We start from the raw sequence: 27,393 nt of genomic DNA, 5'->3' as shown, positions 1-27,393 counted from the left end.
GCTTGTTTATTTCAGTGGAAATTCAACATGTCTAGTACATCTTTCCCCCATAGATGTTACATCTTCAACTGATCCTGTCATGATTGCCAGTTTCTACTGACTTTTGTCTAGTGTGTTTGGCAAGATTTAGGTAGGTCAATACATGCTTTCTCTTTATAAGATGCTTGTTGATGGACAGGTAGCAAAAGAAATAGAATAAATGTGTTTTAACTGAAGTTGTTCATACAGTGCAGCATAGTTACTGTATTGTAATTCATGTATCTTGTCATGACACAGCCAGTGGATGGGTGCAGGTCTGAGGCACCGTCATAGCGTCATAATGTGCTAGCCAGTGCATGCTCATTGTCATTTGGTGCTGGACACCAAGTAGTTAACATTTCCCTGCTGTTAGTTGGCTGATTGGCTGGGATAATGAGCAGCTCAGCTGGCCATTAGGTAACTTTGTTGGGATATTTAAACCAGCTCCTCTGAGTAGAGGATGCCAGTTATACTACTCTGTATCCTGGTCTTGAAGAGATTGTGAAGTGTGGTGCGGAGTCCTTCCTTGTCACTGTTTTGCTCAGTCTTTATTCAGGATTTGCGCGTAACATTTGCTCTGTGACCTGTTTAGCTTTTTTGTGTATCTTCTGCATAGTGTATCCTGTTTGCTTCTAGATCTATCCCATGTAGTCATCCCAATGCTTTCTCTTTCCCTTTCTTTATCTATCGACATTTCAGGGAAGCACCAGGTTCCTGTCACAGGGTCGCCCTATTCAGGGTGGATGCTATACTTGCTAGGCAGGTTCAGACATATTTAATTCAGGAATAGGTTGTAATTCCTTTTTCATCTGTTCTCTAGATGTGTATTCCATTTTCCTGTTCCTTTTAATTTTTTTTTGCTCTCCATTTCGTCTTTGTCAAATGTAACAGATATGCTACTGATATTATTGTGCACTATATGCATTTGTAATATACAGTACCTTAATAAGTCATTGTGGTTGTAGAAAGTATGCATAAACACTATTTTGATTCTAAAAGGCTATAAATGGTAAAAGAACCAATTACCTAGGGAACTCGTAAATTTTTTTCTGTTTACCATTACAAAATGCTAATTGGATGAACTTAGGCAATATCACAATTGTGCTTACCTACAAGACATTATCTGTAAAGGGATGAAGATCACAAAAATAAAAAAAAATACTTTAGATGTATAAGTATATGATAGAGAGAAATTTGTTTTCTTATATTATATGTGAAAAGTTGTGTGGCTAACCAACCATCTATCCCTACAAGCAAATATGCTCAAAACTATTTAGATTAAAAAGTGTAATAACTACGGTAGTACAATCTATTAGCCAAAACTCTTTAGCCTTATATCTACAAAATGTGTCAGGAAAGTAGAAATTACCAAATTTATGAAGTTCTAAGAAAATTTGCAATTTGTCAAATGACAAGTAAACACATAATCCAAAAACATAATCTTCTGATTTAAACACCTTGTCTAATTTAAAGGGGTTGTCTGAGTACCCTCTCGGTTCAACCCCTTCCCCATGGAGTAACATAACTAATTGTCATATACTCACCTCTTCCAGCTCCTGCTGCATACCATGACTGTGCTCGGTCCCCTGCTCTCATCACATTTTACAGCTGCAGTCTCACTTGGTTTATGGGGCGTCACACAGGCTGCAGCCAATAACAGAGCTCAGCAATTGATTACTGGGTGAAACTGGGTGAAACTGCAGCTGTAAACAAAGACTGGAGTGGTGGGCTGAGCAGCATCGCGAAACACAGCGGGAGTGGGGAGAGTGTTGAGTACATGGCAATTTGTAATTTTACTCAATGAGAAAGGAGTTGTACCGAGATGGTTCAACTCAGACAACCCCTTTAAGCTTCAAAAATCTTGGATAATATATACAGTACTCATTGCCAATGGTCACTGGGTATTCAGACTGTTTTATAGGCATAGCCAAGTGATACCCTTATGTTACACAATACATGACCTTCCTAAAAAATGAACCAACTCCCATTTCACCTTGGTTATAACATATATGAAGTTGGCTAGTTTTCTTGCAGATAGATTGTGTTCTTTACTGAAGTACTCCTTTCTTACCTGCCCTTGAATTCAGAGAACGGATATTTATTGTAGTCGCCACACAGCCCATTCCCTTCACTTATGTATGTTTTAATTTCTTCACTCAGCTGTGTTTTCTGAAATACAGAACAGATGTCTTATTTGTGGAGAATTCCGTGGTACTAAAAGATATTCTGCTACAAGACTCTAAGTACGTAAGGTTTTTAGATATTTGATTCCAGTTTTAAAAGCAAATATGACAAGGATCCTAATTTGGGATTGTAGTATTAGGAGAAGAGTGTGAAAATCATACAAAACAAGATGTTCTTCTTCTACTATAGATTTATGTTTGTACAGATTATGATTACAAAAGCCTAACCTCAAACTCCTGGAATCCAATGCAAAATCAATAAGAGCATCTAGCTTTCCACTAACAGACTATTGAAACAATGTATTTCTAGAGAAATGTTAAAAACTGACATATGTCTTGCAAATTCACAGTGCTATTTCAACATGCATGTGCTAAATGGTACACTACAACTATATAATATTGAGGAGAGTGGTCACATAATCTCCAATTTCTATTGTGGTAAAGCAGACTAAGTAATAAATAAGCTCAAACACTGTTCACTGACATTTTTTACTAGTTGTATTATTATCAGATAAATGGGACAAAAGCATGAGTGATGGCATGTGATTGCCCGGATGCACCCAATGTTATAGATTTTGTCTGCATCATGAAAGAGCTGTTGGCATTGGAGATATGCATATCCATTATGCCATTCCCCTGATGCTACTGCTATTCAGTGAAACATGTCAGGAGGAGACTGAGACCATTTACTTCTTAGACAATGTGCTTCATCATGCTAGAAATTGGAGATTAAGTGTCCGCGCTATTTAGAACCTGCATCAATGTTGAAATAGCACTGTGAATTTGCAAGACATGTGTCAGCTTTTAACATTTCTTTAAACCTGTTTATATCTGTCTAAATATAAAAAATGGAAAATTACATTGTCTTTTTTTAAAAGCCTAACGTGAAAAAAAGGAAAGTGGAGCTACTCCAGTAAAGATACGGTGAACGAGTGCCAAAATGGTTCTTCTTCCAAACTGCTCGTATTGTAATGGTAGGATGGAAAGAAAGGTATGCGCCTCAAGTTGTGGGTGCTGCCAGGACCGTGATGGTGCAACTCATTCGGTTGAACAGAGTTTACATGGGGAATAGTAAAACGCATAGGATTTTTAGCTGGTTTTGTTTAATAAAAACTTCACAAATTCACTTTTTTAAATTACACCCTGAGTATGTACACATATCTAAAGGGTCATGCCTTTTCACCAGTCTTTTTGAACACATTTTTTAATAGCCTCTTAGGGAAAGGCTGGGTCACTAAATGGGGCCTTTTGCCCATTTAGTTGTTTTGTGTTCTACTGGAATAATTTCCTTCCCCAGACTCTCTCTCTTTTTACCCTGTATTTTTCAATTCTTATATTAAAAATATTGGCATCTTCCGATAAGGCACAGGAACTTTTGAGCAAACAAATATGAAGAGTTTATCACCCAGCCTTTTTACAGTGGTCACAAAGGGGCCGTATTCTGATTTACTAGCTTTTTTATGGTGTATTGGACTAAGTCCAGCACAAGTGTCTCCTGCTGGGAGGAGAATGGGCTCAGCAGTCTGAAGTCCTCTAGGTGGACAAAATTAAATAGTGAAAAAAAGTTTAATCAAAACGTTAAAAAGCATAAAAAATAGTCAACCCCCCTCTTTTTTCATTACTATGGGAAAAATATATAGCTTAAAATTGGTGTCGCCACAATCATAACCACCCACGTTACGTACCTTGCCTGGTGAATGCTGTGAAAAAAAAATAATAAAACCATGGACAAAATTGCTAATTTTGCATATCTTGCCTCAGAAAAATGGATCAGAAGGCAATCAAAATGCTGTATGAATCACCGAAACATATTGTTAAAAAGTTTAGCTTGTCATGCAAAATAGAAGTCCTCACACAGCTCCATCGATGGAGAAAACAAATGTAAGAGGTCTATGAATGCGGTGATGAAGAAAAATCCGCTCTTTGTTTTTAAAGTGTTTCTACTATGCAAGAGTAGCAAAACACAAAAACTATATAAATTTAGTATCGTTGTAAATCATATTGAACCACAGAATTATGTTTACATGTGATTTATACTGCTCGATAAATGTAGTGAAAAAGAGGAAAAAACGATGATAGCATTTCAGATTTTGTTAATTTTGCCTCCAGTAAAGTTGGAATAAAAAGTGGTCAAAATGTTATCTGTTCAGAAGAAAAGGATCAATGAAGATTATAACTAGAGATGAGCGAACGTACTCGTCCGAGCTTGATACTCATTCGAGTATTAGCGTGTTCGGGATGCTCGTTACTCGTAACGAGTACCACGCGATGTTCGGGTTACTTTCACTTTCATCTCTGAGACGTTAGCGCGCTTTTCTGGCCAATTGAAAGACAGGGAAGGCATTACAACTTCCCCCTGCGACGTTCAAGCCCTAAACCACCCCCCTGCAGTGAGTGGCTGGGGAGATCAGGTGTCACCCGAGTATAAAAATCGGCCCCTCCCGCGGCTCGCCACAGATGCGTTGTGAGATAGCTGAGGGACAGTGGTATCGTGTTGGAGCTGCTGTAGGGAGAGTGTTAGCAGTTAGTGTAGGCTTCAAGAACCCCAACGGTCCTTCTTAGGGCCACATCTAACCGTGTGCAGTAGTGTGGAGGCTGCTTTTAGCAGTGTTGCACTTTTTTTTTTTTTTGGTATATCGGCCGTGCAGAGCATTGTGCCCTGCAGTAATACTCCAGGGACAGAATTGTGTAGGCAGGGCCAGAAGACATATATTATAGATTGAATATACGCAGTGGTCCTTTTGAAAAAAATATTGAAAAAAAATCTATTTGGCCTGCCTGTCACTGTGCTCAGTGTTCTGGGTCCGTGTCTGCTGGGGGTAGTAGTTCTCCAAATAAATACGCAGCCAGCTAAGTGTTACAGCAGGCTTGCGCCAAATTATTTCCTGGCTCTGAAATCACCGGTCTGTTGCAGTTAATAACAGTGCGACACTGCAGTTCCGTGACACAGTCCAGGGACAGAATTGTGTAGGCAGGGCCAGAAGACATATATTATAGATTGAATATACGCAGTGGTCCCTTTGAAAAAAATATTGAAAAAAAATCTATTTGGCCTGCCTGTCACTGTGCTCAGTGTTCTGGGTCCGTGTCTGCTGGGGGTAGTAGTTCTCCAAATAAATACGCAGCCAGCTAAGTGTTACATCAGGCGTGCGCCAAATTATTTCCTGGGGTTCCGTAAACGAAGTCAGCCTCCAACCACAGGCCAATAAGCGGCACATTTAATTACAGCGTTCTGTTTCTGCACTACTGCTAATACACCATGCTGAGGGGTAGGGGTAGGCCTATAGGACGTGGACGCGGGCGAGGACGCGGAGGCCCAAGTCAGGGTGTGGGCACAGGCCGAGCGAGTGCGGTGGCCAGGGGTAGAGGCAGGGCCAGACCGAATAATCCACCAACTGGTTCGCAAAGCGCCCCCTCGCGCCATGCCACCCTGCAGAGGTCAAGGTGCTCTACGGTGTGGCAGTTTTTCACAGAGACGCCTGACGACCGACGAACAGTGGTGTGCAACCTTTGTCGCGCCAAGATCAGCTGGGGAGGCACCACCACCAGCATGCGCAGGCATATGATGGCCAAGCACCCCACAAGGTGGGACGATGCCCGTTCACCGCCTCCGGTTTGCACCACTGCCTCTCCCCCTGTGCCCCAACCTGCCACTGAGATCCAACCCCCCTCTGAGGTCACAGGCAGTACCGTCTCCTGGCCTGCACCCACACCCTCACCTCCGCTGTCCTCGGCCCCATCCAGCAATGTCTCTCAGCGTAGCGTCCAGACGTCGCTAGCGCCACAGTTTGAGCGCAAGTACGACACCACGCACCCACACGCTCAAGTGTTAAACGTGCACATTGCCAAATTGATCAGCCTAGAGATGCTGCCGTATAGGCTTGTGGAAACGGAGGCTTTCAAAAGCATGATGGCGGCGGCCCCGCGCTACTCGGTTCCCAGTCGCCACTACTTTTCCCGATGTGCCGTCCCAGCCCTGCACGACCACGTCTCCCGCAACATTGTACGCGCCCTCACCAACGCGGTTACTGCCAAGGTCCACTTAACAACAGACACGTGGACAAGCACAGGCGGACAGGGCCACTATATCTCCCTGACGGCACATTGGGTGAATTTAGTGGAGGCTGGGACAGAGTCAGAGCCTGGGACCGCTCACGTCCTACCCACCCCCCGAATTGCGTGCCCCAGCTCGGTAGTGGTATCTGCGGGGGTGTATCCTTCCTCCACTAAACCACCCTCCTCCTCCTCCTACGCAACCTCTGTCTCGCAATCAAGATGTGTCAGCAGCAGCAGCACGTCGCCAGCAGTCGGTGTCACGCGGCGTGACAGCACAGCGGTGGGAGAGCGTCAGCAGGCCGTGCTGAAACTACTCAGCTTAGGAGAGAAGAGCCACATGGCCCACGAACTGCTGCAGGGTCTGACAGAGCAGACCGACCGCTGGCTTGCGCCGCTGAGCCTCCAACCGGGCATGGTCGTGTGTGACAACGGCCGTAACCTGGTGGCGGCTCTGCAGCTCGGCAGCCTCACGCACGTGCCATGCCTGGCCCATGTCTTTAATTTGGTTGGTCAGCGCTTTCTAAAAAGCTACCCCCACTTGTCATACCTGCTCGGAAAGGTGCGCCAGCTCTGCGCACATTTCTGCAAATCCCACACGCACGCTGCCACCCTGCGGACCCTGCAACATCGGTTTAATCTGCCAGTGCACCGACTGCTGTGCGACGAGCCCACACAGTGGAACTCTACGCTCCACATGTTGGCCAGACTCTATGAGCAGCGTAGAGCTATAGTGGAATACCAACTCCAACTTGCGCGGCGCAGTGGGAGTTAGCCTCCTCAATTATTTACAGAAGAGTGGGCCTGGTTGGCAGCCATCTGCCAGGTCCTTGGAAAATTTGAGGAGTCTACCCAGATGGTGAGTGGGGATGCTACAATCATTAGCGTCACCATTCCTCTGCTATGCCTCTTGAGAAGTTCCCTGCAAAGCGTAAAGGCAGACGCTTTGGAATCAGAAACGAAGGCGGGGGAAGACAGTATGTCGCTGGATAGTCAGAGCAACCTCATGTCTATATCTCAGCGCGTTGAGGAGGAGGGGGAGGAGCATGAGGAGGAGGGGGAAGAGACAGCTTGGCCCACTGCTGAGGGGACAGATGCTGCTTGCCTGTCATGCTTTCAGCGTGTATGGCCAGAGGAGGAGGAGGAGGAGGAGGAGGAGGAGGAGGAGGAGGAGGGGGAGGAGCATGAGGAGGAGGGGGAAGAGACAGCTTGGCCCACTGCTGAGGGTACAGATGCAGCTTGCCTGTCATCCTTTCAGCGTGTATGGCCAGAGGAGGAGGAGGAGGAGGATCCTGAAAGTGATCTTCCGAGTGAGGACAGCCATGTGTTGCGTACAGGTACCCTGGCACACATGGCTGTCTTCATGTTAGGATGCCTTTCTCGTGAGCCTCGCGTTACACGCATTCTGGCCACTACGGATTACTGGGTGTACACACTGCTCGATCCACGGTATAAGGAGAGCCTTTGCACTCTCATTCCCGAAGAGGAAAGGGGTTCGAGTATGATGCTATACCACAGGGCGCTGGTGGACAAACTGATGGTAAACTTCCCATCCGACAGCGCTAGTGGCCGAAGGCGCATTTCCGCGGCCCAGGTAGCAGGGGAGGCGCAGAGATCAGGCAGCATGTACAGCGCAGGCAGGGGAACACTCTCTAAGGCCTTTGACAGCTTTATGGCTCCCCAGCAAGACTGTGTCACCGCTCCCCAGTCAAGGGTGAGTTGGCGGGAGCACTGTAAAAGGATGGTGAGGGAGTACGTAGCCGATTGCAGCAACGTCCTCGGTGACGCCTCTGCCCTCTACAACTACTGGGTGTTGAAGCTGGACACGTGGCCTGAACTCGCGCTGTATGCCCTGGAGGTGCTTGCTTGTCCTGCGGCTAGCGTCTTGTCAGAGAGTGTGTTTAGTGTGGCTGGGGGAACCATCACGGATAAGCGTACCCACCTGTCAACCGACAGTGCCGACAGGCTTACACTCATCAAGATGAACAAAGCCTGGATTTCACCAGACTTCTCTTCTCCACCAGCGGACAGCAGCGATACCTAAGCAATACGTAGGCTGCACCCGCGGATGGAAGCATCGTTCTCTATCACCATCCAAAACGGGGACCTTTTTGCTTCATCAATCTGTGTATAATATTCATCCTCCTCCTCCTGCTCCTCCTCCTGAAACCTCACGTAATCACGCCGAACGTACAATTTTTCTTAGGCCCACAAGGCTCAGTCATATAATTTTTCTAAACAATTTTTATACGTTTCAATGCTCATTAAAGCGTTGAAACTTTCCCCTCAACCAATTTTTATTTCAACTGGGCTGCCTCCAGGCCTAGTTACCAATTAAGCCACATTAACCAAAGCCATTAATGGGTTTCACCTGCCCTCTCGGTTGGGCATGGGCAATTTTCCTCAGGTACATTAGTACTCTTGGTACACCAATTTTTGTGGGCCCTCGCCTACAGTGTAATCCAATAAATTTTTGGCCCACCTGCATTACAGCTGATATAACATCAGCTGTGATGGGCAATGCAATGGGATATATTTATGTACCGCCGGTGGGTTCCAGGGAGCCACCCATGCTGTGGGTCCACACGGAGTTGTAACTACATGTGTCCACTTCTAAAGAACCCCAGTCTGACTTGGGCATGCAGTGTGGGCCGAAGCTCACCTGCATTAAACATGACATTATTACCTCAGCTGTGATGGGCAATGCAATGGGATATTGTTATGTACCGTCGGTGGGTTCCAGGGAGCCACCCATGCTGTGGGTCCACAGGGAGTTGTAACTGCATGTGTCCACTTCTAAAGAACCCCAGTCTGACTGGGCATGCAGTGTGGGCCGAAGACCACCTGCATTAAACATGACATTATTACCTCAGCTGTGATGGGCAATGCAATGGGATATATTAATGTACAGCCGGTGGGTGCCATGGAGCCACCCATGCTGTGGGTGCACACGGAATTCCCATTGCGGAGTTGTACCTGCCTGTGACTATTTATAAAAAAACGCGGTCTGACTGGGGCATGCAGACACCTTGACAGAATGAATAGTGTGTGGCACATAGGTTCCCCATTGCTATGCCCACAGGGGCGGGGCGATAACCCACAATGCTGTACAGAAGCAATGAGACATCCAATCCTGTGCCACCTCCGTCAGGAGCTGCAAACGTGGGCATAGCAATGGGGAATCCATGTGCCACACAGTATTCATTCTCTCAAGGTGTCGCATAGCTCAATCCACACTGCAAGGGAAAAGCCGTCAGCGCTCTGCCCTCTACCCAATCAGTTAGTGTCTTTGTGCCAGACAGGTCAAACACCGCGATGGGAACTAAGCTTGCACTAACAGCATAGGTGGGACCTAGGAAGCCCAAGACATGAACAAAAAATTGATCTGAGCGGCCAAACATGGCAGACTTGCACCGCACCCACGACATAGGCCTCGGCCCACAGATTCAGCAATCCTAGGCAGGAAGTGGACTTTCACTGCACCCAGGACATAGGCCTCTGCACAAACCCTCAGCAATCGCTGGCCTACAGCGGACTCCTATGCTAGCGTAGCTGTGCACGTCTCATTAGCGCTGTATTGCTCCTGTAGTTTGTCCGAATGCAGTGCCACGGATAGGAGAGCTAACGTCAGATTAAATACAGGTGGGCTTCGGCCCACACTGCATGCCCCAGTCTGACCGGGTTTTTTTATAAATAGTCACAGGCAGGTACAACTCCGCAATGGGAATTCCGTGTGCACCCACAGCATGGGTGGCGCCCTGGAACCCACCGGCGGTACATAAATATATCCCATTGCAGTGCCCATCACAGCTGAGGTAGCGTCAGATTAAATGCAGGTGGGCTTCGGCCCACACTGCATGCTCCAGTCAGACTGGGGTTTTTTATAAGTAGACACAGGCAGGTACAACTCCGTGTGGACCGACAGCATGGGTAGGTCCCAGGAAGCCACTGGCGGTACATAAATAAATCCCATTGCATTTCCCAGCACAGCTGAGGTAACGTCAGATTAAATGCAGGTGGGCTTCGGCCCACACTGCATGCCCCAGTCAGACTGGGGTACTTTATAAGTAGACACATGCAGTTACAACTCCGTGTGGACCGACAGCATGGGTGGGGCCCAGGAAGCCACCGGCGGTAGATAAATAAATCCGGTTGCATTGCCCAGCACAGCTGAGGTAACGTCGGATTAAATGCAGGTGGGCTTCGGCCCACACTGCATGCCCCAACCTGACCGGGGTTTTTAATTCATAGACACAGGCAGGTACAAATCCCCTATGTGAAGTCCCTGTGGACCCACAGCATGGGTGGCTCCCTGGAACCCATCGGCGGTACAAAAATATATCCCATTGCAGTGCCCAGCACAGCCGAGGTAACGTCAGATTAAATGCAGGTGGGCTTCGGCCCACACTGCATGCCCCAGTCAGACTAGGGTTCTTTATAAGTAGACACATGCAGTTACAACTCCATGTGGACCGACAGCATGGGTGGGTCCCAGGAAGCCACCGGCGATACATAAATAAATCCCATTGCATTGCCCAGCACAGCTCAGGTAACGTCAGATTAAATGCAGGTGGGCTTCGGCCCGCACTGCATGCCCCAACCTGACCGGGCTTTTTAATACATAGCTACGGGCAGGTACAAATCCCTATGTGAAGTCCCTGTGGACCCACAGCATGGGTGGCTCCCTGGAACCTACCGGTGGTACATAAATATATCCCATTGCAGTGCCCAGCACAGCTGAGGTAACGTCAGATTAAATGCAGGTGGGCTTCGGCCCACACTGCATGCCCCAGTCAGACTGGGGTACTTTATAAGTAGACACATGCAGTTACAACTCCGTGTGGACCGACAGCATGGGTGGGTCCCAGGAAGCCACCGGCGGTACATAAATACATCCCATTGCAGTGCCCTGGACAGCAGAGCTAACGTCAGATTAAATGCAGGTGGGCTTCGGCCAAGAATGTTTTCATTGTTGTAGGAGGAGGACAGGAAAGTTTTTGAGGCAGTACGTGTCCTGTCCCCGTGTCCATGGTTATATGCACCTTTCCAGTGACCGCGTCGCTGAAAAGTTGTCACACCTGTGGAACCTAGTAGCGTGGCCTCGCCACCATCATGTCTTTGGGAAGCCTCCGTTTCCACTACCCTGTAATATGCAGTAGCAGCAGTATAGGCAGAGTCGAGAATTAGTAACATTTCAGCGGTAAGAGTATGCACAAACCCCTGTAACATTTCATTGGCAGCAGTGAGGACTGACCCCACTAACATTTCATTTGCAGCAGTATACACAGACCCCAGTAACATTTCAGTAGTATCAGTATAGACAGGCCCCAGTAACAGTAACGTAGAAGCAGTAGGGACAAAGCAGCAGATTCACATTTCCCTGGCAGCAGTGTAGGGAGAGCATAGTATTGGTAAGATTTCAGTAGTAGGAGTATAGACAGGCCCCAGCAACAGTAACGTAGAAGCAGTAGGGACAAAGCAGCAGATTCACATTTCCCTGGCACCAGTGTAGGGAGAGCATAGTATTGGTAAGATTTCAGTAGTAGGAGTATAGACAGGCCCCAGCAACAGTAACGTAGAAGCAGTAGGGACAAAGCAGCAGATTCACATTTCCCTGGCAGCAGTGTAGGGAGAGCATAGTATTGGTAAGATTTCAGTAGTAGAAGTATAGACAGGCCCCAGTAACATTAACGTAGAAGCAGTATGGGCAAAGCCAACTATTAGTTACATTTCTGTTATAGCAGTATAGACCTGCCCCAGTAACATTTCCGTTGAAGCATTATGGGCAGAGCCCAGTATTAGTAAAATTACAGTAGTAACAGTATACACCAACCAAGGTAACATTTCAAGAGCAGAAGTATCGGCAGACCGAAGTAACATTTCTGTTGCTGAAGTATAGTCAGACCCATGTAGCATTACTGTGGCAGAAGTATAGGTAGGCAGAACAGAGTTACATTTCTGTAGCAAAAGTGTGGGCCAACCCCAGACACAGTGGTGTACCATGAGTGCAGGCGAAGCCCATAAAAATTACTTGGATTACATTGTAGGCGAGGGCCCGAAAAATTGTTGTACCGACAGTACAAATGTACCCCAGAAAAATTGCCCATGCCCAACCCAGAGGGCAGGTGAAACCCATTAATCGCTTAGCGCGAGTTCGGGCCACGTGACCAGCTTTGACACCCAGTAGTTGTACGGAGCAGAGGCGTCATGGAGGACGGTGGTACGATCGGCTGCATACTCCCTCATTATCTTCTTACAGTGCTCCCTCCAAATCAGCCTGGACTGGGGAGGTGAGAGACAGTCTTGCTGGGGAGCCATAAAGCTGGCAAAGGCCTTGGAGAGTGTTCCCCTGCCTGCGCTGAGCATGCTGCCTGATCTCCGCGCCTCCCCTTCTACGTGGCACTCAGAACTGCGCCTTCTGCCACTAGCGCTGTCAGATGGGACGTTTCCCATCAGTTTGTCCACCAGGGCCCTGTGGTATTGCATCACTCTCAAACCCCTTTCCTCTTCGGGTATGAGAGTGGAAAGGTTCTCCTTATACCGTGGGTCAAGCAGTGTGTACACCCAGTAATCCGTAGTGGCCAGAATGCGTCTAACACGAGGGTCACGAGAAAGGCATGCTAACATAAAGTCAGCCATGTGTGCCAGGGTACCTCTACGCAACATATGGCTGTCCTCACTAGGAAGATCACTTTGAGTATTCTCCTCGTCAGGCCATACACGCTGAATGGATAAGAGGCAAGCAGCATGGGTACCCTCTGCAGTGGGCCCAGCTGTCTCTTCCTCCTCAGGCTCCTCCCCCTCCTCCTCCTCCTCCTCCACGCACTGAGATATAGACATGAGGGTGCTCTGACTATCCAGCGACATACTGTCTTCCCACTCTATGTTTCCGCCCGCAAAGCGTCAGCCTTTATGCTTTGCAGGGAACTTCTCAAGAGGCATAGCAGGGGAATGGGGACGCCAATGATTGCAGCATCGCCGCTCACCATCAGGGTGGACTCCTCAAAGTTTCCAAGGACCTGGCAGATATCTGCCATCCAGGCCCACTACTCTGTAAAAAATTGAGGAGGCTGACTCCCACTTCGCCGCCCATGTTGGAGTTGGTATTCCACTATAGCTCTACGCTGCTCATACAGCCAGGACAACATGTGAAGTGTAGAGTTCCACCGTGTGGGCACGTCGCAAAGCAGTCGGTGCACTGGCAGATGAAACCGATGTTGCAGGGTGCGCAGGGTGGCAGCGTCCGTGTGGGACTTGTGGAAATGTGCGCTGACCCGGCGCACCTTGCCGAGGAGGTCTGACAAGCGTGGGTAGCCTTTCATAAACCGCTGAACCACCAAATTAAAGACGTGGGCCAGGCATGGCACGTGCGTGAGGCTGCCGAGCTGCAGAGCCACCAATAGGTTACGGCCGATGTCACACACGACCATGCCCGGTTGGAGGCTCCGTGGCGAAAGCCAGCGGTCGGTCTGCTCTGTCAGACCGTGCAACAGTTCGTGCGCCGTGTGCCTCTTCTCTCCTAAGCTGAGTAGTTTCAGCACGGCCTGCTGACGCTTGCCCACTGCTGTGCTGCCGCGCCACGTGACACCGACTGCTGGCGACGTGCTGCTGGTGACAAGTCTTGATTGCGAGGTAGAGGTTGCGTTGGTGGAGGAGGAGGAGGAAGGTTTAGTGGAGGTAGCATACACCGCCGCAGATACCAGCACCGATCTGGGGCCCGCAATTCTGGGGGTGGGTAGTACAGGAGCGGTCCCAGGCTCTGACTCTGTCCGAGCCTCCACTAAATTCACCCAATGTGCCGTCAGGGAGATATAGTGGCCCTGCCCGCCTGTGCTTGTCCACGTGTCCGTTGTTAAGTGGACCTTGGCAGTAACCAAGTTGGTGAGGGTGCGTACGATGTTGCATGAGACGTGGTCGTGCAGGGCTGGGACGGCACACCGTGAAAAATAGTGGCGACTGGGGACAGAGTAGTGCAGGGCTGCCGCCGCCATCATGTTTTAGAACGCCTCAGTTTCCACCAGCCTGTAGGGGAGCATCTCCAGACTGATCAATTTGGCTATGTGGACATTTAAAGCTTGAGCGTGGGGGTGCGTGGCGGCGTATTTGCGCTTTCGCTCCAACGATTCTCTTAGCGACAGCTGGACGCTACGTTGAGAGACATTGCTGGATGGGGCCGAGGACAGCGGAGGTGAGGGTGTGGGTCCAGGCCAGGAGACGGTCGTGCCTGTGTCCTGAGAGGGGGGTTGGATCTCCAGTAGCAGGTTGGGGCCCAGGGGGAGAGGCAGTGGCGCAAGCTGGAGGCGGTGAACGGCCTTCGTCCCACCTTGTGGGGTGCTTGGCCATCATATGCCTGTGCATGCTGGTGGTGGTGAGGCTGGTGGTGGTGGCTCCCTGCCTGATCTTGGCGCAACAAAGGTTGCACACCACTGTTCGTCTGGCTTATCACACCAGGTGGGGTCAGTCACCTCATCGTCCAGCGGCTCTTCCTCCGATTCCTCTGTGCCCTCCTCCCTTGGACTTACTGCCCTTACTACTACCTCACTGATAGACAACTGTGTCTCATCGTCATCGTCCTCCTCACCCACTGAAAGCTCTTGAGACAGTTGCCGGAAGTCCCCAGCCTCATTCCCCGGACCCTGGCAACTTTCCAAAGGTTGGGCATCGGTCACGACAAACTCCTCCGGTGGGAGAGGAACCATTGCTGCTCAATCTGGGCAGGGGCCCGAGAACAGTTCCTGGGAGTCTGCCTGCTCCTCAGAATGTGTCATTTTCATGGAGTGAGGAGGCTGGGAGGAAGGAGGAGCAGCAGCCAGAGGATTCAGAGTTGCAGCAGTGGACGGTGTAGAAGACTGGGTGGTCGATAGATTGCTGGATGCACTTTCTGCCATCCGGATTGCATGCTGGATTAAGAATCGAGCAGAGACAGAGCGGTGTAAAAATGTTTGTGAATTATTGCCGCGCAGTTGCTGGCTGCCAGCGGTATTATAACGCTAAATGAAGCCAGAGATATATTATAAGGAAGGCTGCACGCAGGCTAGGCTGTGAACTATGCAGCTTGGATGGACGTGAAGTCCCACAGGCCACGCAGGCACATGCACTGGGTAACCGTTAGCCGTAAAAAGGAATTTTTGTTTAAATCTCCTTATTTTACTCTGCAATGCAGGCTGAGGCTAGGCAGTGTGTATTGCACTTTCAATCTATGGGCGTCGGGCAGACCGTGAACGTCTGAGACAGCACACGTATAACAGAGCGTTGTAGAAAATGTGTGGTTTCTTGGCGTACACTTAGAGGCACACTGCAGTGAGGCTACGCGAAGTGCGGACAGAAAAATATTTCTAAATGAAGACTGCACGCAGGCTAGGCTGTGCAATGCAGAGGTACTACAACTCCCAGCAACCACGGTCGCAGGTCGCCCTAAGAAGAACCGTTGGGGTACTTGTAGACAGGATTCTACACTACCACTGTCACTGCCTGACCAATAGTGCCCCTATACTGAAGTACAGACTGCAGCCTGAGAACGCTATAGCCTGCACGCCCGATATACATAAAAAAAAAAAAAAATGTGTAAAACTGCTCACAGCAGCCACAACAGTAATGCACTAGGTGAGCTGTGGCCCTAAGAAGGGCCGTTGTGGTTCTTGAAGACGCTAACACTGTCCCTATAGCAGCAGCACTGTCCCTGATCTCTCTTAGCGTGTGTCTGTGGCGAGCCGCGGGCGGGGCTGATTTAAATACTCGGGGGTCACTTGATCTCGCCAGCCACTCACTGCAGGGGGGTGGGATAGGGCTGGAACGTCACAGAAGGAAGTTGTAATGCCTTCCCTGTGTTTCTATTGGCCAGAAAAGGGCGCAAATTTCTCAGGGAAGGAAATGTAATGGAGTCGAGTGCCGCGTGGTGCTCGTCTCGAGTAACGAGCATCTCGAACACCCTAATACTCGAACAAGCATCAAGCTCGGACAAGTGCGCTCGCTCATCTCTAGTCATGATTTCAATGTCATGGCTGATTGGTGTATAATAATATATATATATACTGAATAATATATAAACATTCATGTAGATATGTTTTTAAAGTTTGCTGACTGCTCAATCATTTATCCATTTTTAGACTAAATTCCAATTCCTGTATGTGATGGTACTTTCCCTGATTGTCTATATATGTCCAGATGCTACACATGAAAATTTACAATTCCAAGTGTGCTCTAGAAAACATCTGATGCTGATGAGTTTAATGTTCTAATGTTCTGATGACTCTGTGGCAGAAGAGCAAAAATACCATTTTATTTTTAAGCATTTTAGCCTGGTCCAATTAATCACACTGAGCAAACATGCACCCATTGCAATTAAACAAGAAATGTAAAATTGCAGGGACTGCAGCTTTAGGCCTGCTTCACGCGAGCGTTTTTACACGGCTAATTTAGACGTGATAAAAAAAATGATGACCACAGGAAGCATTGTATACCAATGCATTCCTTCACATGGCCAATTATTAGCCACATAAAACCGCCTGGACGATAAGAAAGCACATCAGTGGTGAAATACATCGGCCAATGTTTTAAGATGGACGTAAAAGATAGGTCTTGCCCTGATCAGCCGGCAGCTCCCATAGGCTTCTATGCGAGCTGCCGGCAAAGGGAGTGGGAGTGAGGGGGAGAGAGTTTAGCAGTGCCTATTGGTGTAAAACTATGTCAGCTGGCTCTATTGGGACAGTTGAAGTACATATGCTGGCTGAAGGAATTCCAGGCTGCGGAATATATACGTTGCACCCGGCCGGGTGAGTGAGCAAAAAAATGCGAGATTTAGCTGTGACTTTGTCATGGCTTTTTCTCATTCACACCATTTTTGTCTACGAAGCCAGCGGACAAAAGTTGCAATGCTCGTGTTAATATTCAGTACAGGGGTTATAATGGTGATCACATTATTGAAACCTGAACCAATTAGTTGGCAATTATGCCACCAGGAACAAACATTTTTTAGTCATATCCTGGTTCAGGTGCTGTTGAGTGCCAAACTGCCAGAGGAGAGAATATAAATGTATGTTGATGCTGAACAAAGCCCAATAAGGGCCAACATTAATTTATGGTCAATGGTTCTAATGTAAGTGGTTAAAAAATTTGAGCAGATCTAGTTATTTGCTTTATGTTCTGCAGATTTTTTAGACTTTCATACTTATAATAAATATGAATTAAAATTTTATCTTAATTAAATTTACTTTAAAAAAAATGACCGACTCAGTGTTTGATGTGTCTTAATTTGGACTTACAAATATACCACTCACCAAATGACATCATGCTTTTTCCCCTTAAAAATAGAGGAAATACCATTACTTTTTCCAAAAATGAAGGCAAGAAAAAGCAGCTTTTCTTACTCTAGGTAGCAACCCAATGCATTTCAATGGGGGTCTTAAGTCACCTTATATGTCACAATAGTTTTGGACTTTAATATTTTAATTTCTATTTTTATAATCTAAACATCACCAAATCCCAGCAGAAAAAAAGAATGGACGGATTTCATCCTGCTTCTGAAATCCATATCCCATATCGTACATAAATGACCAGAAATATGGGATCTAAGCTTTTCTGAAGTTAAAGGATGGGTTGGAATAAATCTAAAAGATATAAAATTGGAATCGTTCTCTTCTAACTGTAGCTGTAATATCTACGGTTCTAAAAAGTTTTCCGAACAGCAGAATATTTGTATTAATGATAGAAAACTGTAAAAATACCTTCTTTTCCAAGCAAGAATTAGCATTTTCTGCGTTGCAGCATTTCTCCACAACGTCTGCCAGAGACTCATACAGCTTATCAACAAACACTTCTGGAAGCTTAGTATTTCTTCTCGTTAACTCGTACATGTACCTAGAGATTAGACGGAGGAAATAGCTGTGTAAATGAAACATCTTCTATTTCATCTGTGATTGACAAAAGACTTTGGACAAATAAATAAATAATGAGAAATTGTTGCTTTCCTTCAGTTTATCACAACTTTCCCTGACACTGTATTCATGATGCGGGAATAAGCGTTCATATCCCTAAAGCATCAAACAGTAGAACAGTCACAGAAAGCCTTTCACAGATACACTAACTCAGACTACAGGGGATTTACACTTACAATGAAACAAAATGCAGGTAATACTGAACATTGAAATGCTCAAGCTCATTTCTCAAATGTGATACAAAAAGCAATTCTGTGAATTGCTATATAAATCTGGATGAAACTTATTGTCTAAAATTATTTATAAACACCTTTCTAATAAGATACCAGAGTAAAAAGAAAACATGTAGCAAAAAAAGAGTATAAAAGACAATATATATAATGTGATTAAATGGTGCAAACTAGAGACTGTTGCAATGTTACATGAAAGTTTCTAAATATTTTAGAATATGAGATATTTGTGTTTTTCATAATTAAAAATAACTAATAATTATGTTAGGGGCCCCATCCCACATCTGGGATCCAGACCCAACCTGAACACCTTTTACATGTGCACGGTGTTTTCTGCTAAAGTCTGTATCAAAGTTCTGGAGCCAGCTGCTCCCATAGATTTCAAAAGAGAACCACAAGCATGTATAGCCACCACTCTACCTTTTCTTGGCTATGTAGGAATGTCAAAAAGTCACCAAAGGACCTGTTTTCATGAGAGGTGGTGGTCCCACGAATGAGTATACTCAGCTACTTGGAATTGTTTTCCTAGGAGAATTAGAAGAACCCGGCTGGGCATGGAAGGTTGTTGGTGGAGGTCCCATAGGTCCTCAAGGTGGTTGGGTGGAGGCCCCTGGGATATGTGTCCTGTGTACCCTCCCTATAATTTTAGATGTGCATTGAAAGGGATAGAAAATATACTAGACTAAACTAAAAGTTAGTGCTGACAATTATTTGCTGAAATCTGCACAGTTTATGGCAATATTATATATCTATATTTGAAGAGTTCAAACAAGACAGAGCTTTATGGACTTGGGGCTCCTTCACATGGGTGTATTCGTGCTCGTATTTGCATAAGCAATATGCAGAGAAAAGAACCCATTGATTTCAATGGGTTAATTCACATTTCCTTTTTTTCCAGGAACAGCTAAAACACCCAAAACAGGCTGCTACTAACAGCCTTTGGTTTGGGTGCCGTCATCGGGACCTAATTGGGGCAGGTTACAATGACAGAGTGACAGCTACTTATTGCACTGCCATGAAAAGTTTGATGCAGTAACAAGTAGTATTTGAGTGCTATAAAACGTGTTCTGTCCATCTCTCTCCAGTCAGTGTGAGATTAAAGGTGAGAGAAGCAGAGCATACTGTGAAGCACCAGATTAACTTCAAGTTAACCTCCTCAGTTAAGGTGCTTTTGCAAAGAACGATTATCATTCAGATTCCCACGATCCAGCAAAAATCTGAAGGACTATCATTCTGTGTAAATACATACATCGAATGAACAATGCATGAGAAGTCGTTTACTTCTAAGTTTGTCGTTCAGTTTCTGCATGCAGGAAACTGAACGATGTTTCATTCCTTGTAACCAGGAAGGCATTTACTTATGAACGATTGCCAATGTACTGTGAATGGAGGCAGGCGGGCCAGAACGATTCTCAACTGCTGTGTCTTCATTCAGTCAGTATTGCCTGTTCCTGTGTAAAAGCACAGGAATGATTATTGCTGGGACGAGCTGTGGGGCATCTGTTTCCCATGTAAAAGCAACCTTAGAATCATAGAATGGTAGCGTTAGAAGGGACCTCCAGGGTCATCGGGTCCAACCCCCTGCTCAGTGCAGGATTTACTAAATCATCCCAGGCAGATGTCTGTCCAGCCTCTGTCTTTCTTATTCCCTATTATTATATTTAGGTAGTGTAGCTGATTGTATTGTGCAAGGTTCATTTAGCTAGAAATAAAAATGTATTACATCATTTATTACATTTAATTTATTGCATCAATTAATTATTATATCAGGTAAAAGAGTTGTCCCATGTCAGCACTTCCTGGCTGAGCTGAGAAACCTACAGCTAGTTTTACGATTACCTCGCCGGGTGTTACGGAAGCAATTGAGTCCAGCCTTACACTATTTCCATAACTCCCATTAAAGTGAATGTGCTGTGTATACATAGGCATACATCGAACTCATGGGGTCTTCGCAAAATTCACAACTCATAAAAAAAATTCTATTAGCTCCAGAATATATTTAACATAACGGGCTTACATATAGCAGCTCAGCTCTTATATATCTCTAAGTAAAGCAGTCACCATATAACTGTCAGATACCAACTCTATACAGTGATTACAATGCAGTTACCTCCAGTGATCAGGTAGTGTCTTCTCTGATTAGTAACATCTGTTTTCATTTTTGTTCTTTATCTGGGCCCAGACCACCATGAAGACATTCTCCAGTTCTGACTTGTTTCTACGCACTCTCCCTATACAATCAATACTTCCAATAAACCACTCAGAGAAAGTCCTGAGGTCCCCTCTGTGGCCACACAATGTCCTGGTGACTCTTCTTTGTCCACAAAATTCTAGTGTCCCCTCTGTGGTCCCTGAAGCTTTCATCCCCCTCTTTGCATCCCCCTTACCCTGAATGTATAGCCATCAACAGCATAAGTTTCACTTACATTTTAGCTTCTCAGGACGGAGCTCTCTGTCAGTGCAGATGGCTCCTCCTCTTTTCTGCTGCCAGTGTAGTACTGCTGAGAGGAGAAGCCTGCACTAACTGAGAGAGCTCAATCCCAAACAGCTAAAATGTAAGTGAGACCTATGCTGATGGCCAGACATTCAGGGAAAGGGCGGGATGAGTCAGCAGTAGGACAGGGGGCATGGTCAATCAGCTCTCGGCCCCCTGTTTTATGGGCAGTCACATGGTATGTCTTATTGGTTGCATGCCACTAAGACCTAGCAGAAAGTGCAAGATAATGAGTTGGCCTCTAGTTTTCCCAGATCTCAATCTGATTGAGCATCTGTGCAATATGCAGGAAAAACAAGTCCAACCAATGGAGGTCCCACCTTGCAACTTATGGAACCTAAAGGATTTGCTGTTAATGTCTTGATGCCAAATGCCACAGCACACCTTGAGAGATCTTGTGGCATTGATGCCTCGATGGATGAAGTTGTTTTGGTGCCATGAAAAGGACATACAGAATATTAGGCCGATAGTTTTAATGTTATTGTTGATTGGAGTATATACATAATAATTAGAGATGAGCGAGCACCAAAATGCTCGGGTGCTCGTTACTCGAGACGAACTTTTCGCGATGCTCGAGGGTTCGTTTCGAATAACGAACCCCATTGAAGTCAATGGGCGACCCGAGCATTTTTGTATATCGCCGATGCTTGCTAAGGTTTTTATTTGTGAAAATCTGGGCAATTCAAGAAAGTGATGGGAACGACACAGCAACGGATAGGGCAGGCGAGGGGCTACATGTTGGGCTGCATCTCAAGTTCACAGGTCCCACTATTAAGCCACAATAGCGGCAAGAGTGGGCCCCCCCCCCAACAACTTTTACTTCTGAAAAGCCCTCATTAGCAATGGATACCTTAGCTAAGCACCACACTACCTCCAACAAAGCACAATCACTGCCTGCATGACACTCCGCTGCCACTTCTCCTGGGTTACATGCTGACCAACCACCCCCGCACGACCCAGTGTCCACAGCGCACACCAAAATGTCCCTGCGCAGCCTTCAGCTGCCCTCATGCCACGCCACCCTCATGTCTATTTATAAGTGCATCTGCCAGAGGAAAAGCAGGCACACACTGCAGAGGGTTGGCACGGCTAGGCAGCGACCCTCTTTAAAAGGGGCGGGGCGATAGTCCGCAATGCTTTACAGAAGCAATGAGAAATCCAATCCTGTGCCACCTCCATCTGGAGCTGGACACGTGGGCATAGCAATGGGGAACCTATGTGCCACACACTATTCATTCTGTCAAGGTGTCTGCATGCCCCAGTCAGACCGCGGTTTTTTATAAATAGTCACAGGCAGGTACAACTCCGCAATGGGAATTCCGTGTGCACCCACAGCATGGGTGGCTCCCTGGAACCCACCGGCTGTACATAAATGTATCCCATTGCAGTGCCCTGGACAGCAGAGCTAACGTCAGATGAAATGCAGGTGGGCTTCGGCCCACACTGCATGCCCCAGTCAGACTGGGGTTCTTTAGAAGTGGACACATGTAGTTACAACTCCGTGTGGACCCACAGCATGGGTGGCTCCCTGGAACCCACCGGCGGTACATAAAAATATCCCATTGCATTGCCCATCACAGCTGAGGTAATAATGTCATGTTTAATGCAGGTGGGCTTCGGCCCACACTGCATGCCCCAGTCAGACTGGGGTTCTTTAGAAGTGGACACAGATGCATTTACAACTCCCTGTGGACCCACAGCATGGGTGGGTGCCAGGAAGCCACCGGCGGTACATAAATACATCCCATTGCAGTGCCCAACACAGCTGATGTAACGTCAGCTGTAATGCAGGTGGGCTAAAAATTAATTTGATTACACTGTAGGCGAGGGCCCCCAAAAATTGGTGTATCAACAGCACTAATGTACCTCTGAAACATTGCCCATGCTCAACCAAGAGGGCAGGTGAAACCCATTAATCGCTTTGGTTAATGTGGCTTAATTGGTAACTAGGCCAGGAGGCAGCCCAGTTAAAATAAAAATTGGTTGAGGTGAAAGTTTCAACGCTTTAATGAGCATTGAAACGTATAAAAATTGTTTAGAAAAATTATATGACTGAGCCTTGTGGGCCTAAGAAAAATTGCCCGTTCGGCGTGATTATGTGAGGTTTCAGGAGGAGGAGCAGGAGGAGGAATATTATACACAGATTGATGAAGCGAAAAGGTCCCCGTTTTTGATGGGGATACAGAACGATGCTTCCATCCGCGGGTGCAGCCTACGTATTGCTTAGGTATCGCTGCTGTCCGCTGGTGGAGAAGAGAAGTCTGGGGAAATCCAGGCTTTGTTCATCTTGATGAGTGTTAGCCTGTCGGCACTGTCGGTTGACAGGCGGGTACGCTTATCTGTGATGATTCCCCCAGCCGCACTAAACACCCTCTCTGACAAGACGCTAGCCGCAGGACAAGCAAGCACCTCCAGGGCATACAGCGCGAGTTCAGGCCACGTGTCCAGCTTCGACACCCAGTAGTTGTAGGGGGCAGAGGCGTCACAGAGGACGGTCGTGCGATCAGCTACGTACTCCCTCACCATCCTTTTACAGTGCTCCCGCCGACTCAGCCGTGACTGGGGAGCGGTGACACAGTCTTGCTGGGGAGCCATAAAGCAGTCAAGGGCCTTAAAGAGTGTTGCCCTGCCTGTGCTGTACATGCTGCCTGATCTCCGCGCCTCCCCTGCTACCTGGCCCTCGGAACTGCACCTTCGGCCACTAGCGCTGTCGTATGGGAATTTTACCATCAGTTTGTCCGCCAGGGTCCTGTGGTATAGCAACACTCTCGAACCCCTTTCCTCTTCGGGTATGAGAGTGGAAAGGTTCTCCTTATACCGTGGGTCAAGCAGTGTGTACACCCAGTAATCCGTAGTGGCCAGAATGCGTGTAACGCGAGGGTCACGAGAAAGGCATCCTAACATGAAGTCAGCCATGTGTGCCAGGGTACCTGTACGCAACACATGACTGTCCTCACTAGGAAGATCACTTTCAGGATCCTCCTCCTCCTCCTCCTCCTCAGGCCATACACGCTGAAAGGATGACAGGCCAGCAGCATGTGTACCCTCACCAGTGGGCCAAGCTGTCTCTTCCCCCTCCTCCTCCTCCTCACCGCGCTGAGATATAGACAGGAGGGTGCTCTGACTATCCAGCGACATACTGTCTTCCCCCGTCTCTTCCCCCTTTATGCTTTGCAGGGAACTTCTCAAGAGGCATAGCAGAGGAATGGTGACGCTAATGATTGCAGCATCGCCGCTCACCACCTGGGTAGACTCCTCAAACTTTCCAAGGACCTGGCAGATGTCTGCCAACCAGGCGCACTCTTCTGAAAATAATTGAGGAGGCTGACTCCCACTGCGCCGCCCATGTTGGAGTTGGTATTCCACTATAGCTCTACGCTGTTCATAGAGCCTGGCCAACATGTGGAGCGTAGAGTTCCACCGTGTGGGCACGTCGCACAGCAGTCGGTGCACTGGCAGATGAAACCGATGTTGCAGGGTACGCAGGGTGGCAGTGTCCGTGTGGGACTTGCGGAAATGTGCGCAGAGCCGGCGCACCTTTCCGAGCAGGTCTGACAAGCGTGGGTAGCTTTTCAGAAAGAGCTGAACCACCAAATTAAAGACGTGGGCCAGGCATGGCACGTGCGTGAGGCTGCCGAGCTGCAAAGTCGCCACCAGGTTACGGCCGTTGTCACACACGACCATGCCCGGTTGGAGGCTTAGTGGCGCAAGCCAGCGGTCGGTCTGCTCTGTCAGACCCTGCAGCAGTTCGTGGGCCGTGTGCCTCTTATCTCCTAAGCTGAGTAGTTTCAGCACAGCCTGCTGACGCTTGCCCACCGCTGTGCTGCCACGACGCGCGACACTGACTGCTGGCGACGTGCTGCTGCTGCTGACACATCTTGATTGCGAGACAGAGGTTGCGTTGGAGGAGGAGGAGGGTGGTTTAGTGGAGGAAGCATACACCGCCGCAGATACCACCACTGAGCTGTGGCCCGCAATTCTGCGGGTGGGTAGGACGTGAGCGGTCCCAGGCTCTGACTGTGTCCCAGCCTCCACTAAATTCACCCAATGTGCCGTCAGGGAGATATAGTTGCCCTGCCCGCCTGTGCTTGTCCACGTGTCTGTTGTTAAGTGGACCTTGGCAGTAACCGCGTTGGTGAGGGCGCGTAAAATGTTGCGGGAGACGTGGTCGTGCAGGGCTGGGACGGCACATCGGGAAAAATAGTGGCGACTGGGAACTGAGTAGCGCGGGGCCGCCGCCATCATACTTTTGAAGGACTCCGTTTCCACAACCCTATACGGCAGCATCTCCAGGCTGATAAATTTGGCTATGTGCACGTTTAACGCTTGAGCGTGCGGGTGCGTGGCGGCGTACTTGCGCTTGCGCTCAAACACTTGCGCTAGCGATGGCTGGACGGTGCGCTGAGAGACATTGGTGGATGGGACCGAGGACAGCAGAGGTGAGGGTGTGGGTTCAGGCCAGGAGACGGTAGTGCCTGTGTCCTCAGAGCGGGGTTGGATCTCAGTGGCAGGTTGGGGCACAAGGGGAGAGGCAGCGGTGCAAACCTGAGGCGGTGAACGGCCTACGTCCCACCTTGTGGGGTGCTTGGCCATCATATGTCTGCGCATGCTGGTGGTGGTGAGGCTGGTGGTGGTGGCTCCCCGGCTGATCTTGGCGCGACAAAGGTTGCACACCACTGTTCGTCGGTCGTCTGCACTCTCAGTGAAAAACTGCCAGACCTTTGAGCACCTCGGCCTCTGCAGGGTGGCATGGCGTGAGGGGGCGCTTTGGGAAACAGTTGGTGGATTATTCGGTCTGTCCCTGCCTCTACCCCTGGACACCGCACTGCCTCTTGCAACCTGCCCTGCTGCTGCCCTTGCCTCCCCCTCTGAAGACCTGTCCTCAGTAGGCGTAGCAAACCATGTGGGGTCAGTCACCTCATTGTCCTGCTGCTCTTCCTCTGAATCCTCGGTGCGCTCCTCCCTTGGACTTACGGCCTTTACTACTACCTCACTGATAGACAACTGTGTCTCATCGTCATCGGCCTCCTCACCCACTGAAAGGTCTTGAGACAGTTGCCGGAAGACCCCAGCCTCATCCCCCGGACCCCGGGAACTTTGCAATGGTTGGGCATCAGTCACGATAAACTCCACTGGTGGGAGAGGAACCACTGCTGCCCAATCTGAGCAGGGGCCCGAGAACAGTTCCTGGGAGTCTGCCCGCTCCTCAGAATGTCTCATTTTCATGGAGTGAGGAGGCTGGGAGGAAGGAGGAGCAGCAGCCAGAGGATTCTGAGTTGCAGCAGTGGACGGCGCAGAACTGTGGGTGGACGATAGGTTGCTGGAAGCACTTTCTGCCATCCACGACAGGACCTGCTCACACTGCTCATTTTCTAATAAAGGTCTACCGCGTGGACCCATTAAATGTGCGATGAATGTGGGGACGCCAGAAACGTGCCTCTCTCCTAATCCCGCAGCAGTCGGCTGCGATACACCTGGATCAGGAGCTCGGCCTGTGCCCACACCCGGACTAGGGCCTCCGCGTCCTCGGCCGCGCCCACGTCCTCTAGGCCTACCCCTACCCCTCAGCATGCTGTATTACCAGTAATGCAGAAACAGAACGCTGTAATTAAATGTGCCGCTTATTGGCCTGTGGTTGGAGGCTGAGTTCGCTTACGGAACGCCAGGAAATAATTTGGCGCAAGCCTGCTGTAACACTTAGCTGGCTGCGTATGATTTTGTAGAACTACTACACCCAGCACACACAGACCCAGAACACTGAGCACAGTGACAGGCAGGCCAAATAGATTTTTTGCCCCATATTTTTTAGAAAAGGCCCACTGCCTATATTCAATCAATAATATATGTCTTTTGTCCCTGCCTCCACACTTCTGTCCCTGGAGTGTGTCACAGAACTGCAGAGTGTTGCACTGTTAACTGCAACACAGTGGTGATTTCAGAGCCCAGACAGAGCCAGGAAATAATTTGGCGCAAGCCTGCTGTAACACTTAGTTGGCTGCGTATGATTTTGTAGAACTACTACACCCAGCACACACAGACCCAGAACACTGAGCACAGTGACAGGCAGGCCAAATAGATTTTTTGCCCAATATTTTTTAGAAAAGGCCCACTGCGTATATTCAATCAATAATATATGTCTTCTGTCCCAGCCTCTACATTTCTGTCCCTGGAGTGTGTCACAGAACTGCAGAGTGTTGCACTGTTAACTGCAACACAGCGGTGATTTCAGAGCCCAGACAGAGCCAGGAAATAATTTGCCGCAAGCCTGCTGTAACACTTAGCTGGCTGCGTATGATTTTGTAGAACTACTACACCCAGCACACACAGACCCAGAACACTGAGCACAGTGACAGGCAGGCCAAATAGATTTTTTGTCCAATATTTTTTAGAAAAGGCCCACTGCCTATACTCAATCAATAATATATGTCTTCTGTCCCTGCCTCCACACTTCTGTCCCTGGAGTGTGTCACAGAACTGCAGAG

The 27,393-nt window shown here is 48.1% G+C and overlaps 1 protein-coding gene across 3 annotated transcripts in view; it reads right to left on the bottom strand.

Moving 5' to 3' along the window:
- The window catches only part of GC (GC vitamin D binding protein), a 259,845-nt gene that overhangs the window by 100,106 nt on the left and 132,346 nt on the right, over nt 1-27,393 (bottom strand). For all 3 annotated transcript variants that reach the window (XM_066574902.1, XM_066574899.1, XM_066574901.1), the window contains exons 9-10: nt 17,978-18,110; nt 2,090-2,187 (exon numbers count right to left, since the gene is read on the bottom strand). In XM_066574902.1, the coding sequence (XP_066430999.1) occupies nt 2,090-2,187; nt 17,978-18,110 (231 nt within the window). The remainder of the gene's footprint in view (nt 1-2,089; nt 2,188-17,977; nt 18,111-27,393) is intronic.

The sequence above is a fragment of the Eleutherodactylus coqui genome, chromosome 7, assembly GCF_035609145.1.
Source record: "Eleutherodactylus coqui strain aEleCoq1 chromosome 7, aEleCoq1.hap1, whole genome shotgun sequence".
Classification (NCBI taxonomy): Eukaryota; Metazoa; Chordata; class Amphibia; order Anura; family Eleutherodactylidae; genus Eleutherodactylus; species Eleutherodactylus coqui.
This window is presented reverse-complemented; position numbering and strand designations above follow the sequence as displayed.